Genomic DNA, 16,800 nt, shown 5'->3' on the forward strand with positions numbered 1-16,800 from the left:
TAAATTTTTAAGTNTATTTTAATTTTTGAATTTTAAATTTAGATTTTTAATTTTTAATTTTTAATTTTATATTTATATTTTGAATTTTAAATTTATAAATTTCATATTTATATTTTAAATTAAAATATTAAATTTATATTTTTGTTCAAATTTAAAATTTAAAATTTAAAAAATTAAATTATTCAAAATAAAATTTAGTAAAAAAATATTATTTGTAAATAGTAAAAAAAATGTTTACAAAATATCGTTAAGGGCAATTTTGGAATAAACTATATTTTATTTTCTAGATTACTCAATTTTATAGACAGAACTAAACATATTAATACTATAAACACTGGAATCCAATATTATATTACTGTATTAAACCAAACGCACTAATACAGCATAACTAGTAATCTCTTTTAAAAATCCAAGATATCTGAATATATCGAAATACTCTGTAATATTATATAACTTAAACCAAACACGTCCGTAATGTTAGAGACTATCAGTGCAAATAATTTGGGTAGAGGCATGTTGATAAAAGAAATAAAAATAAAAATTTACAGAACTTATTTGAACCATAAATTATTTTAGGCTTAGTTTGTTACTGAGGCCTATCTAACGCTATTAGATAAAATAGAGTTGAAGAAAAAGCATATAACTATATGCTAGAAGCGTTCTCCGGTGGAACCGCAGAAAATATATCGTAACCGACTCATCGCGATATGCGGAACGTAATATTACATACGGAAATAAACAAGGTATTTTTCTAACGTACTTTCTCACCGCACGTAACGCAATTCCCCCGCAATTCCAAATGAAGCCTTAATAGTTACTCCCACTTTTAAAATTTTAATTTTACTAACAAGCTTTAAAAATTTTTGAATCTAGGTCAGTCAAAGTTGTTGATTGGCTCATAATCGAAGGACTTATTTTTTAAAAAAGTGAGGAGCCCATGGCTCCCATATAAATTTTAAGAAAAATTTCAAATACAACCCTGTGGGTTCGCACTGTCTCACTTTGTTTGTTACCTTTTGTATCCGTGGTTTTATTTTTTTTTTTTTATTATCTCTTTTATTATCTATTTTGTTAAATTAGTGACAAAGTGAATATTTGATAAATCTAAGTGGGATATTTGAAATTTTTTTGTATATAATTAAACGAAATATTAATAGAGGGGCTGATGAAAAAAAAAATAAAAATTACATGATATTAGATTGATATGTTTTATATGATAGAATACTAAAGTGAAAAAATAGGAAACCATAAAATTGGTTTTATGTATAAAGAATAAAGAATTCACGTGAAGGTTGGGGAGGAATGGAACGGTGGAGGAATCAACCCGTGCCAGAATTGATCCGGGTCAGACCATCTATCCACCAACCCGTGCCAGAATTGATCCGGGTCAGACCATCTCGTTAGGCCCATCTCCGGAGGAATCCGAATCCGATACTGGCAACCGGAACTTCTCATAAAGCGATCACGACATTTATTTATTAATTAATACACCCATAAAAATTCCATACGAAGAAAAGGCCACGTGGTTCGACCACCGTTGGGTTTCTGTAGAGAGTTTAATGCGAGCAAAACAACAACTTCGCCTTCATCGGCGCTCCGCGGGGATGCGCGATCCAATCGCACGATAACGACAAACAAGTGCGGCAGCAAAAAGCATAAAAAGGGCGACGAGGGGGCTCGGGGCCATGGCCGCTTCCCGCTTCAAGGTGCTCGGGGCGCTCGCGATCGCCGCCTCGGGCGGCGCGTCGTGGGCGGCGGCGGAGGCGAGCGGCGGCGGCGGCGGCGGCGGGGGAGGCGGAGGAGACGGAGGTTTGAAGGAGGCGAGGCGGCGGATCGCCGATCCGGCGGCGGCGGTGCCGGCGCGAGGGCCGCAGGCGGCGGCGCTGGAGGGGGCGAGCGCGGCGAGCCCCCTCGACGTGCTCGTCGTCGGCGGCGGCGCCACCGGGTGCGGCGTCGCCCTCGACGCCGCCACCCGCGGCCTCCGCGTGGGGCTCGTCGAGCGGGAGGATTTCTCCTCGGGCACCTCGTCCAGGTCCACCAAGTTGATCCATGGCGGTGAGGGCTCCAAACTCTCACTCTCACTCTCTCTGCCTCCCCTCATCCACTCCATTTTTTAGATTATTTTTGGAGGCTACTTTGTATCTTTTCCCTCGGAATCATCTCTCCTGTGTTCTACACATAGTGTTTGTTTTAGTTGTACACTACGTAATTGTTACGGTTAATTACACTTTTGGTCCTCAAATTATTAAGGCGAGTGATGATTTCGTCCTTAGATTTTAATTTTTTGCAATTTCTACCTCAAATTTAAACTTTCTAAATTGACCTAATTTAGCTGACTAACTACTGATAGCAGGCTGAAGGGGAAATGATGTGACCTTTTAATTATTATTGCATTATCAATCATAACAATGCCACATCACTTTTATATTAGCTACGCGTTAGTATTTAATCAATTAAATTAGATTGCGGAAGTAAATCACAACTGCTTAGAAAATTTGAATTAAAAATTAGAACTTACTAAAATTTAACTATCAAAGTGTCACTTGTAGCTTGAAAAGACCAAAAGTGTAATTTAGCCTAGTTGTTAGAATTAGTGCTTGAGATACTTTGTTGTGCTTGAAAAATAGCTTGCTTGCTGCTAAATAATGTGAAACAACTTTTTTTTGTAAAGATAACTTATCAGAGAAACAGTATTTTTGTATTTTATATTCAACCATTCCTGTTATGTCTGGGCTTGAGACTTTTTAATAGGCTTAAGGCGCGGACTTGAATTAAATTGGAGAAAATTTAAGAGCATGGTGGGAGTTGAACTCAACATGTTTTGCTCTGATATCATGTTAAATTGTGTAAAATAACCGTTATGTTTCAAAAGCGTTAGCTAGAATTTGAACTGATGACCTCTTGCTTTGATACCGTGTTAAATAGCGTGAAGCAACCATTATTCTCCAAAAGCTTAAGTTATTAAAGAACAATGTTTTTAGTATTTGTATCCAACACTTGCATTTGATCACACCCTGAGAATGCACCTCTTTCTGCAGTTTGCATCACTCATCTTCAATTCGGAATCAAAATTCTTTTGAAGGTAATGCCATATGTGATTGAATTAGTAGTAATAACTTGGATGTCTAGTTGCCCACCCAATGTTGCAGTTGATCCAAACTGCATACTCATTGACTAGTATTACTGCTCTGGATACCTAGTTTGCATTTTATTAGTATGTCGCTACAGTCATAATGCTTTTTGAATAGGCTACTTTTAATTCTCTTGCATTTGTATGTTCAGGTGTTCGGTACTTGGAGAAGGCAGTGTTTAATCTTGATTATGGGCAGTTGAAACTTGTTTTTCATGCACTTAGGGAACGCAAACAGGTTATCGACAATGCTCCACACTTATGCCATGCTTTACCATGTATGACACCTTGCTTTGACTGGTTTGAGGCAGTATACTATTGGATGGGTTTAAAGTTATATGATCTCGTTGCTGGTCGAAGGATGCTACATTTGTCAAGATATTATTCTGCAAATGAGTCAATTGAACTTTTTCCTACCCTGGCCAGAAACGGTCATAACAAAAGCCTTAAGGGGACGGTGGTTTATTATGATGGACAAATGAATGACTCTCGGCTGAATGTTGGATTGGCTTGTACTGCTGCATTAGTAGGTGCAGCTGTACTTAATCATGCAGAAGTGATATCTTTTATTAAGGACGAGTTTGGTGAGCGGATTATTGGCGCTCGCATCCGTGATACACTATCAGGTAGAAGAAAGCAGGTCTTTCCTCCTCTTCCTGGAAGCTTAGTATTTACATGATATCAGTTCATATGCAGCATAAATTGGTCATATATCGAATGCTGTTCTGTCTTTGCAAATAATTATTTCCTGGAGAATACCCTGTGTAGAACTTATCTAGCTCCATGTAGGCAGAGATGATGCAAATTTAGACTAAAGCTCTCTACAAGAATGATCAACAGTTACTAGTACCGGCAATCAACACTCCTACTGTTTGCTTCTTGTTAACAAACTCTTAGTTGTTGAATATAAAATGGCCAGAACGAAAATTCAACTTGAATTGCTGTCCACGTTCTTTCTGTAATTACCATTTTTTTGGCTTCTTGATGCATAGCAAGATGTTTACATTCTTTTCTGGATTCTATATGGTTTTTTTTATGTAGATCCAATTAAAAGAAGTAGAATCATTGATTTTGAATGGTTAATTATGATTTTGAGCCATTCATTCTTTTTAAATGGTTTGCATATAAGTATGTTATAAAACTAACATATATACTTACTTTTAGCTAATTGGGCCAATTGATTTTTATTTGTCATGCATCTTAAGATTCTAAACACTTGTCAATGGACATCAGGTAAAGAGTTTGATACATTTGCAAAAGTTGTTGTCAATGCGGCTGGACCATTTTGTGATTCAGTAAGGAAAATGGCTAACAAGGATGCAAAACCGATGATCTCTCCAAGTAGTGGTGTTCATATAGTTCTTCCCGACTACTATTCTCCTGAAGGGATGGGTCTGATTGTTCCAAAAACTAAGGATGGCCGTGTTGTGTTCATGTTGCCCTGGTTGGGAAGGACAGTGGCAGGGACAACTGATTCTAACACCGCAATAACCATGTTCCCAGAGCCACATGAAGATGAAATACAATTCATCCTGGATGCCATATGTGATTACCTTAATGTTCAGGTTTGAACTTAGTTCCTTTGTTTTTCCCTTATTTCTTCACCACTCTCTTCCTCATGTTTACCTTTTGTTTGTGTATTTTGTTTTTTTATGTAATGAAATGTAATTGGCTCCCTGTTTTTGAGTTGCCTTCTCTATCTACCGTGATGATCTATCTTGTCCCCTGTTCTTGAGTTGCCTTCTCTATCTAACATCATGATCTACTTGTCAATTTATAGTTAATTTCCAGTGTAGGCTAGCCTACTTAGCCCAAAAACCTTGCCATTATGCGGAAAGCCCAAAAACCTTGCCATTATGAGGAAACAAAGTTTAGGTAGTACTGTAGTAGTTGAATGAAATAAGCTGTCATATTTACTCATCAACATACAACTACAAGTGTTGTTTCCAGAAGGTCTGAGAAGCATGCCATGCATCGATCAATCTCAGAAGTCCTAGGATGTTTTTAACGCATTGGTTGTGTTCACAGTATCGGCTTGCAATATTATCAGAAACTTGTAGAATTATATATGCTGTGCAGTAGTAGATGCAATCTAATTTAGGTATATGCTGCATAATGCATACTATGCTTTAATATTATATTATCAAATTTTGTGTTGCTTGCAGAGTATACTATCTTATAAGAAAGGAATTTCCAGATTATCAATAGAACAACAGTCCATAATGATATATTGATGTTGAAAAAAACGGTGAGTGATCTTTGTGCATTGTTTTCGGATGGAACTCTGTAGTTGAAATATGTAGACAAGTAAATTTAATTCGTTCATCATACTATGAAGCTCTATACTTTATTTAGATTATCCTTAGCCTTTTTAACATGTAACCAACTTTGGATTTGAACTTATCCCGGATAACCAGCTAAAACAATCTTACATAGAGATTTTCTAAATAATAAAAATCTCAAAATAAATGTAAATAAAACCAAATAAGAGGATAGCTAAAAATCCTCATTTAACTAACTAAAAGAGACGATTAACTAATCTTATTACAATGACGATGAAGTCAATCGGTTTAAATCGATCAACCTAATTGGGTCAGGCCAGTTCTACATCACTTAGTCCTTAGGGAGTGCTATTATGGATTAACACTACTGCTGATGCTCAAGACCCAAAATAGCTCTGTCCTTCTAAATTTAGATTTGTTTGGCTGGTTAAAGAAAGGAAGCTTGTGGTCTTTTCCTATTGTTGGGATATTATTTAATTGTTTACTATTATTAATTGGTTGATGTTTGCTTGTGACGTCCATCGATCCTTTGTTACTCTATTTCCATCCCTAGGACTACTTTTAGAGGCCTTCACAATGCTTACATCGAGGCACTCTACCCGTTGAGTGGTAGTATTTTTCTCATAAGCGAACCTCTCTTTACCTGATTTTGTTTTGATAAAGAAGTAGGCAATTGTGTCGAACATGTTGATATGAGTTTCAACAGCTGGATTATATCTGTTGAACCTTCTCAGTATTGAATTGTGCACTAGCCAGCCTTGTACTGGGGCTGAAATACGCGATTGATTTCAGCATTAATCTTGTAGGAGCCAATTCTTTACCTCCCTATTGTGAAACTTTTAGTTCGGCATTCCTTCAGACGTCTGTTTATTAAAGATTCTCATAGAAGGGCTTTAGTTTTGTTGGTTTGTAACATTCTGGGAGTACTCTATTCCTCTTCCAGATGGCTAGACTGGCTTTGTGCCGCTTGAGTCAGAAAGGAAGAGATTTGGTTGAATAGAGGTAACATTCTTGGAATACTTTACATTCCTCTTCCAGATGGCAAGGCTGGCTTTGTGCTGCTTGGGTCAGTAGGGGTTTCTTCTGAGGAGGAGAGATTAGGTAGGAGGCAGGACTAGGTTAGTTATACTTGTCAGTCTTATTGGGAGTGATGGAGATATCCATGAGCTCTGACTCATAATCATCTTCCATTACCATATGGAGAGGGATTTGTCACCCTTACCCAATGGGAATGAGGATTTTGTGGGAACATGAAATTCCCAACTTTCAAGAATCCTATTATGGGATGCACATGATAATATTGTTGGATTCCAGTAATAAATGGTAATTTAAAAAGATTATACCAAATGCCTCCTAACGGTGATAGTGCATCCCCATGATGTCGCATGTAAGAGGTTCTTTGAGAGAAGAGAAGCAATTGCTAGACTTCGTAGAAGATGTTGGGGATGTATTTCTCTTTTTTTGGGCCACACAATAAATCAGAAGGTCAATAGCATATCAAATAAAATCTATAGATACATTAAAGTGCTTATTAACGATATAATGTGTCAATGATATGCTGATTCTTGGATGTCTGTTGGTCAGGTGAGATTATTTTATTTGAGTTTCTTATGAGTTGGTCTAATTTCTTCCATCACAGTTATGGGTTAAATTACTTATTAACGAATAACAATGTAATGTGTCAATGATATGCTGATTTTTGGATGTTCGTTTTGGAAGGTGAGATTGTTTTATTCGAGTACCTTATGAGCTGGTCTAATTTCTTCCATCAGCTTATAGCCTTTTGCCTATTTCTGTTGAAGTGGTGAACATCTACATAAATGGACATTTAGCAGCACTAGTTCCAGAACTGCTTTTTCCAATCAAGATACTATTTAGGGCACATGTATTATGTCTAATGCAATTATGTCTAACGCAATCCATTATTTTTCTGTCACTTTTTGTGTATTTGAATATTTGTTTTACAGATTTTACATAACAATGACATAATAATAGTTCATCTCCCGTGTTGTTTCATGTTTCTCCCTCTTTGTTGTAGTATATGTTCCATACGTGAATATGAGTTACTTGTCTGGCTGATGGTAAAAGACGGTGTGCCATGATGTGCATTGTAATTTTGATTTGTTCTGGTGGATATCTCAGGTAAGGCGATCAGATGTTCTTTCTGCCTGGAGTGGTATACGTCCATTGGCTATGGACCCATCGGCAAAGAACACCGAGAGTATTTCTAGAGATCATGTTGTATCTGAAGAATATCCTGGTTTAATCACAATTACTGGTGGAAAATGGACCACTTATAGAAGGTAAAAATCTTAATTAGGGTCTCTTTCATTTTTTTTTATTTTAAGTGATTATCATTTTTAGTTGGAACTCTTTCAAAATCTTAATTAGGTGGCTCACCTTATGATTACAATATCAGCATAAATTTTGAAGTATGATGTGAATCATCATGTGTCATCCTAGTCTAAAAGTTTGTTGTTGCCATTTTGCAGATCTTTATCTTCCTTTTCCAAAATATGTAATGCGTGTTGATTTGTGGTTATCTTAGTGTTCAGTTTCATTTTATTATGACGGGTCATTTAAATGCCGACATTTTCACATTCCTGATGAATCAATATTCTATACAGCATGGCAGAAGATGCGGTTGATGCAGCTATCAAATCAGGGAAGTTGAAGCCTGCTAATGGCTGTGTGACTGATCGCCTGCGCATTGTCGGTGGATATGGATGGGAGCCTTCTTCATTTACCATCCTTGCTCAGCATTATGTTCGCATGAAGAAGACACATGGTGGAAAAGTTATTCCTGGTGTAATGGACAGTGCTGTTTCCAAGCATTTGTCTCATGCATATGGGATTTTGGCTGAACGAGTAGCTACTATTGCTCAGGTTGGGTTTCTTTGGACCTCATTTGCACATATTCTAATAAAAGAAGAACATCCTACATGTTTTCTTTTGCCATGGCTCTTTTTTATTCATATGAGAGTTGACATAATTTTCTGTTCATGCCCAGTGCACTGATTGGTTGTTGCATTGAAAAGCATGCCGAGTTAGCTAAGTTGTAGGTGATGTACAAGTTCAATACACCTGTTTGTTTCATAAAAAACTCTTTAAGTGAGTTTATTGTGAGAACTGAAATGTGCAAATTTGCTACCTTTCAAGTTTCAACCTCTTGTAAAGATTTTGTAAGGAATGACGAGAAGAGGCTCTTGCAGGTAACAAAAGATGCTGAATCAAAACCAAGGCTGATTATATTGGTTTCTTTAGATGCTGGGTGCTCTTTGCAGCTGCATGCACCGTAACCACAATCCCTTTAGGATGCATTGATGTTGTAGAGATGTCTTTAAAGAACGTATTGAGGTTTAGGCATGAACTTGCGGAAGTCAGAATTCTCGAGTCTAACTGAAAGACGGAACTAAGTAGAATTCCCCAGCCTAACTGAATGCTGAGGGATTTGATGGAAAGCTGCTATCTGGCGGTTTGTGAACTTGATTGGTCAGACCAATCATTGTTCTACCAGAAGAATGTGTGGAAGTAAATGAAAGTTAAATAGTTTTGTCTTAAGTTGACAGCTCATGGTCTATTATGGGACAAAATATCTACTAATTTAACATGGGTAGTAACTTATGTAAAAGATTTATGATTTATTCAAGGTTTGATGACTGCACTGGGATCTAGAGGATTATAATAGCTTTCGCCGAATGATTTGAATGAAGATGAAGTATTTCTAGGCTACGGCCTAGTAACTGGTATAGTATGATTTCCATCACGTGATAAAACTTATGTGCGTTACCCTTTAGCGCATATCCTAGACTAAAATCCAAGTTTTCTTTTTTTGCTTTACTATTTATGGTTACTAGTCAGTATCACTGAAGAATCTACAACTTTGTTAAACATTGTGAACACCTTTGCTTGCTTACGAGTACATTACTGGGATAACACTAAATATTATGCTATTCTCTTTGATCTATTAGCATTTCAAATTCTCTTTATCGAGTTTGGCGTCACTCCCAGTAGTGCTAGATAATTAGCTTCATTTCCGTGCATAATTTGCTTACATTTCTGTTTTGTAGAATGAAAATCTAGGAAAGCGACTTGCTCATGGATACCCGTTTCTGGAAGCCGAGGTTGCATACTGTGCTCGTAATGAGTATTGCGAATCTGCTGTGGACTTCATTGCTCGGAGGTCTCGTCTTGCTTTTCTTGACACTGATGCGGCGGGGCGAGCATTGCCCCGCGTTATTCAGATTTTAGCTGCTGAACACAAATGGGATAAGGCCAGGCAGAAGCAAGAATTGCAGAAAGCTAAAGAGTTCTTGGAAACATTCAAGTCCTCCAAAAATGCACAATTCCGGGATGGAAAACATATTGGTAAGCATTATCTCCAGATCTAAATTTTGGAATTTGGATCATATGGAAACAATTGCCCAACCATTGAAAATTTTAATTTTACCATCGAACATTTTGATCATTCTTATTTGAATCATTTGATGGCTCTGCGAAATTGTTGCCTGCACTCAATGCACTCTGACATCTATCCACCCTCCATCCTATATAAATAGTTCAATCTCTACCTGACAATAAGTTAAGAGTTTATCTACGTAAAATTGGATGATCAAACTAAAAGCTTGATGAACAATGGTGGGTGTGCGGATGCATTGGGTGCAAGCAATTATTTCTCAAGATGCAAATCGAACAAATTAAAACAGAAGTCAGTGAAATCAGAACTATCGGAGGGTGGGTAGTCGTTACCAAATGACCCAAAGTTCAAGTTAATTCAGCAGGCTCTTACCTTCTTGTTTTTCTTTTAGGGTAAAATGTATAGATAGAGACTCTGTGAACTTCATCTCTTTTGCAAATAGACCTTAACTAAAGTTATTAATTATACAATCATTTTGGTCGTATATAATGCATATAGTTTTGGAAAGCTTTTAACTTCAGGCCACTGATTTGCAAAACAGCGGAAGTTCAAGTGGTCTCTATACATTTTACCCTCTCTTTTATGTTGTTTGGATCTTGCTTATATTTTTCATTTTATTTTGTAGGGATTTTGAGTTAAATAATTTTTGAGGGACAACTCAATATACATTCCCCTAATATAAATTCGATCTAACAAAAAAAAGTGGTATATGAGTAATTAAGCTCCTTTTGATTCTGGGGACACCACTGCTTCCTACACTTTTTCTTATGTTACCTGCTTTACTTAAAGGCAGGGTGCAGCTGAGCATCTGTGAGAACCTCTTTTGTAGCTTCCAAATTTCATATCCAAATAAAACATTTATTTATATGTCAGTTAAGCACATAAACCACTCGGGGTACAGTGATTCATAGTTACATTTTTGCTCCTCTTTTTTTTTTATTTTGTGTTTAGCCTCCTCTTATTATTATTATTATTATTATTTGTAAATAATAAATTTATATTTGCAAGAATGACTCTTTCATTGTTACGCAAGCGTCATAGCGGCAAGTTGAACATGGTAATTTATTTATCGTATTTAAACACGGTAAATTGATTTGCTATATTCTCTTTAACTTGGTCTATGTGCTGCTAAGGTAAAAAGAATATGGTACAGCGCGCGCTGCTAAGACAAAGAAAATATGGTAATTTTTTTATTTTGTTCGCTTGAAATTTCAACATGGTTTTTGCGTGGCGAGAAAAAAGTCATTTTTATAAATATAAATTTGCTGGGATTATTTATAAAAAAAAAAAAAGTTTAAGAGGGGCTGCATGTAAAAAAGCCCTCTTTCATACATATAAATAAATCGAAACACTCATTAATCTACGACTTTAAACCCCTAGAACGCAATTGTTAGGGCCCGTATAACGCAATTGTTGTCTATTTGGTTGGATATAATTGTAAATATGGGATAGTTAGAGAAAAATACAGTTGAAAATATAGCAATTATAATTATATGTATCTTATTAGATTGGATTTAGCAGAAAATTCTATAATTATGAATAATATATTTAGCTGCACTTTGCTCGAAATTGTACTTATAAATTTTATCATTTTAAATATAGGATAGTGAGATTACTCCTCAAGTAGAAGAAAAATTATTTTTTATTTAAAAGATAATTTGGGAGGTGAGTTTATTTTTTATTCTAAGTTCTTCTCTCTCCACTTGTTAAAATTGAAACTACAGCTAAATTAGGCGTATTTTCAACTGCACAGTGAAGCCATTTTATGCAGTTCTAGCCGTTAGAATTCAAATGCATCAAATGAAAAAAAAAACGTATTTTATTTAAGATTTCATTTTTTTTAACTACTGCCGAATAAAACTACGGTTAATTTGGATATAGTTTGTTCTACCGTAGGTAAGGGTGTGTTTGGTTCCATGTAAAATTATGAAAAAAAAAAATTCGGTGAAAAATTTTTTTTTTAGTGGAGAACAAATTTTACGTTCTTTAGTGTTTGGCTTGGGAAAAAAAGAAAATAAAAAGTTTTTCATTACGATTGTTTGGTTGAGAAAAAAAAAAAAGAAAAACTATTTAATATATTTTTATTATATATATTATTAATATATAACAATTAACTACACTATATATATTTATTATTATAATTTATAATTATAGATTAAAATTATAATAAACATATTACATAATATATATATATAAGTGTTATATATCTTGGGATATTAATAAATAATTACAAATTTATAAATAAAATATTATATAATAATATCTCTATATATAAATAAAATACCATATATATATATATAGCGTAAATCCGCTGCGATGAGCTGCATTTTTTCCTCCTCTTTTTCGTTTCCGTCGCTCTTGCGAGAAAAACGAAAGGGAGAACTTTCCTCCAAATCTGTAAAATTGTTTTTTACGGAAAATTTTTGTACGTCGAACCAAATGAACCGTAAACCATTTTTCTACCAAAAAGTTTTCTTTTCACCTACTTTTACATCAAACCAAACGCACCCTAAGCCACGTCTTGCAGCTCCAATTTCAAAATGATAATGCAGTAATTTGATCAATGGAATCGGCTTCGCATGTAGTTAGATCTGTAATACAGTAGCAACTACGTGCAACCAGACACAGCCTCCATTCACTATCCCTCGGACATTTCTCAATGATTCAGATGCTCCAATATTACTTTCTGCTCATAGTCAAGAGAGGTTTTCAGAGGACAAGACTGCATGCAGAACTTTCAATTATGACGGCCGTCGTATCTTCTAAATAGGACGGAAGCTAGAATGCGATTTCGTATGCAGAAATTTTTTGTATACAAAATAATATTGCATAGCACATTTTAGGAGAGACGCATGTGGACGCCTCACCTCCAATAACACATTTATTCTTAGAGTGCTGCTACAGGTATTCCAGAAGATACTCTACAAGATTGTTGATGACATAGCGTTATTATTATTATTATTACACTCTAAATGTTAATTACTAATTAAACACCAACATCATTATCTTAAATTTTAAATCCTAACTCCTAAAATCCTAATCACTCCATATGCGGCGGTCAAAAATGTTCCGTATGTTATAACTACTAAATATGCTCTTTTTTTTAAAACAGGTTACATTGAAACTGATCATATTTGATGAATGAGCAAAATTTGTATGCCGCTTATAAAGTCTGCCTTATCCCAAATCTCATGCTGTCAGATTTGTTGGTGTGAAAAAAAAAAAAAAAAAAAAAAAAAAAAAAAAAAGGAGAAAAGGGCAGCCGCCCAACGATTTTGTTCCCCAGGTGGTAATCCTCTCAACAAAAACTAAATAACAACTTATAAAATTTATCGAGTGGGCTGGTATGCTTCTGGAAGTACGGAGCCCTCCATTTTTTAAGTTGTTTTCGATGTTCGGACTTTCGAATCGACGATCGGCTCCGTTAGAGTTGATCCAGAGTATTTGAAGTACCTAGAAAATAAATTTTGCGATTTTTCGATATCATTTGCTTAGTGATCGAAGTGGCTCAAAATCAATAATTTTAAAGGCCGTAATGAGCCGTTTGCAAGTTTAACGGTGGAAAAATATCCAAATCACACGAAATTTTGATAGAAAATTCTTTATACCGTATAAAACAAGATCAATAGCTTTGATCTAAAATTTTAATGTCATATCATCATATTTTGTAAGATTTTTATTTTCAGCCGTTGATTTTGAGCCACTTCGATCACTAGGCAAATGATATCGAAAAATCGCAAAATTTATTTTCTAGATACTTCAAATACTCTAGATCAAGTCTAACGGAGCCGATCGTCGATTCGAAAGTCCGAACATCGAAAACAATTTGGAAGCACGGAGCGCTCTGTACTTCCAGAAGCATTCCAGACGCACTCAAATTTATCTAAACTATAAATAATTTTGAACTGACTATATAATCATTCAAATTTTTAATTTTATTATCTAATCTTTCAATTTATTTAATTTAAATCGGTCAAAAATATTGTGGTTTTAAAATTTAAATTAATTACTTACTTTGGTGAATTTACAGTTGTGCGAATTGCACGAGTATGCTAACTAAATATGTAAAGAAAAACAACGCATTCAGATTAATTTTGAAATCAAAGTTTTGTTAACTAGCTCAAGTCAAGTAAATTGAAAGGTTGGGTAACCGATCCAAACTGGTCTATAGTTGAAGTAAGTTATGTACGTTTTTACCCAGAAACTATTACTTGCGTCTAAGGATAAGCAGTGTTCGGGTAAACCCAAATTGCCAAACCTAACTGATCTAGTTCGATAAATAAGACTGGTTTATCGGTTTAAACGGTTCGGTTTGATCTATCAAAATTTCACGTGATTTGGATATTTCTACACCGTTAAACTTGCAAACGGCTCACTACGGTCATTGAAATTTGTTGATTTTTAGCCCATTCGATCACTAGGCAAATGATATCGAAAAATAATAAAATTTATTTTCTAGGTACTCCAAATACTCTAAATCAAGTTTAACGGAGTCGATCGACGATTCGAAAGTCGCAACATTGAAAACGAACTGGAAGCATGGAAGGCTCCGTGCTTCCGATAGCATAGTAGCCTCACTCTCTCTCTCTCTATATATATATATATTAACTTTTAAAATATTTTAAAATGTAAAATAAAATTTTCCATGGAGTCTAACAAAATTTTTTACTATTATTTTGTGTTAGTTTTTTGAGTATAAATTAAATTTGATTATACATGGTTTGAATTCTTTAAATCAAACAAATCTAAATTGTTAGCTATATTATAATCCTTAAAGCCCAATTTAGAAAGGCCGAAACCGATCAAACTGACCAAAGCGAACAAAAAAAAAAAATTCGATTCGATTGGTTTTCGGTTTGATCCAAAAAAAAAGTTATAAAGCCGAAAAATTCAGTTCGGGTTAACATTCAACTAAAAACTGACTAGCTACGTCTTATACACCACACTCCTAAAAATGTAAAATAATGATAATAGTTTAAGAATTATATAGTTTGATGTGCTTTTTTTTATATTTTAAAACTGTATATATTAAATCAAATTTTACAACTATTTTAAACTTGTTTAAGTATTGTTGTTGATCATGTTTATCAGATTAATTTTAATTTTAAAGATACTGTAGAACGCAGCGGAAGTATTCGTTCGTACCTTTTTGCGGAAGCGATTCGCGCAACAACGCGATGAGCCTGGATCGTTTAGATTGATTCACGTGTCCTCGGATCGTCCTTGAATATCTTCTCACGCTCCAAACTCGCGGTGGATCGAACTACAAACGAGCGCGATCACAAATCCACCGTACAAGTCCCTCTAGAATAATAGGTCAATGGAGGATGTGGTTTCTCTCTATTATTTTCTTATTCTCTCTCTTTTTCCGTTCTTTCGTGTATATAACGTTATGTGGGATCGCCCGCATATTTATAAGGAATTCCAAAATCCTAATGGCGTTAGAGATAAGGCCAAATCGGTTATTAATTGTTATCCTAATATGACTAGGATTTATCTCTAACTAACTTTCCAATTTGAAAGCGAGATTAATTCTAATCCAATTAGATAACATAACATCCGTCGGATCGAACCCGCTTATGGGCGTACCCGATTCGATTTAACCGAATGCCAACAGATACTGATCATCAAAACTAAAGTACAGTTTATGAGGCATGCTGATGATGATCATCAAACATCTTAACCTGGTGGTTTTAATATTTTGGATGGTGGTTAGATACAAAAAATTTTAAAAAAATATATATTAGGGTTTGAGACTTAAAGTAATTCTAAAATAAATGACCATGAAAAATAAAATTTAGGATTAATTGCATACCTCTTCCTCTGAACGCATCAAATATTCAACTTTTCATATTTATTCCTATAAAAATCCTAACGTTTTCAAATATATCCCTACTGTAAGGATCCATTAGAAAAATATTGTTAACAATAGGTAAAATACTTAACCCTAATTAGTGAATGAGATAAATTGACTTTTTTACTCTTTTTATATTATTTGTAACGGCAGAAAGAAAGAAGATGATCATTGGAGATTTTTAGAAGGATTTTTTTGCATAATTCTAACGGTTGGGACTTTTGAAATGATATATTTATGAGGATAAAAATGTCATTTCATTTATCCTCTATTAAAACTAAAAAGTGCTCTAACATTAAAAAATCATAGGTGCAAATATGAATATTACCGAACTTTTGCAGAAATAAAATATGAAAAGTTAAATTTTATAGTGATATATTTGCTATTCTATATATTTTTCGGAAAATGGATAATTGCCTATATACCCCTCATATGTTTGAAAATATCCGATTTACCCCTACTTTTTTTTTCTTTCTAAAATACCCCTCATATGTTCCACCGTTATTGCAAAATACCTCCGCAATTATCTCCTGTTAAGTTAACTTAGGTTAAACGTGAGTTAAACATCTACCACAGTTAAAAAAAATTAAAATACCAATTTTGCCCTTAACTTAAGGGTAAATAAGAAATATTGGTGACGGTAGAGAGGTATATTGGAAAAGACCAAAAGTCAAAATACTCTTTTGCCCCTGACTTTAAGGGCAAATAAGAAAGTCAGTGATGGTGGAAGGGTATATTTGAAAGGGCAAAATAGTAATTTTACAGAATTAACAGAATTAATTAACAGATTTTAACTCTAGGGGTATATTAGAAATAGGTTGGAATATAAAGAGGATATTTTCAATATTAACTTTCTAAGAGGGGTAAATCAAAAAGTCAGAAACTTTTCAGGAGTATATAAGCAATTGCCCCCTTTAAAAAATTATATAAAATTTTTAAATTCATAAAATTTATTATTCCATTCATCAGAATTCAGAACAGAAGCTCCACGTGTCACTAGTGGTCCCGTGCATTTTCAGGGCTCCAAACGAACGGACCTCGTGCTTCCACTTGGCCGCATCCGAGTTGCCGCCTCCTCATTGGCTCCTCTCGCGCACCACCCACGTGAAGTGCTCAA

At 34.8% G+C, this 16,800-nt stretch overlaps 1 protein-coding gene across 2 annotated transcripts; it reads left to right on the forward strand.

Moving 5' to 3' along the window:
* Positions 1,500-10,750, forward strand: LOC109707958 (glycerol-3-phosphate dehydrogenase SDP6, mitochondrial-like). 2 transcript variants are annotated; one of them, XR_002215592.1, is made up of 8 exons: positions 1,500-2,055; positions 3,283-3,756; positions 4,364-4,695; positions 7,555-7,715; positions 8,040-8,298; positions 9,483-9,780; positions 10,455-10,678; positions 10,711-10,750. XR_002215592.1 is itself a non-coding variant. In XM_020229504.1 (7 exons), the coding sequence occupies exons 1-7, from the start codon at positions 1,686-1,688 to the stop codon at positions 10,466-10,468; spliced, it is 1,908 nt and encodes a 635-aa protein (XP_020085093.1). In that variant the 5' UTR covers positions 1,500-1,685; the 3' UTR covers positions 10,469-10,701. The 2 variants fall into 2 exon arrangements, 1 of the variants encoding a protein (XP_020085093.1); XM_020229504.1 differs by lacking the exon at positions 10,711-10,750 and having other exon boundaries at positions 10,455-10,701.

The sequence above is a fragment of the Ananas comosus genome, linkage group 3 (assembly GCF_001540865.1).
Source record: "Ananas comosus cultivar F153 linkage group 3, ASM154086v1, whole genome shotgun sequence".
Lineage (NCBI taxonomy): Eukaryota > Viridiplantae > Streptophyta > Magnoliopsida > Poales > Bromeliaceae > Ananas > Ananas comosus.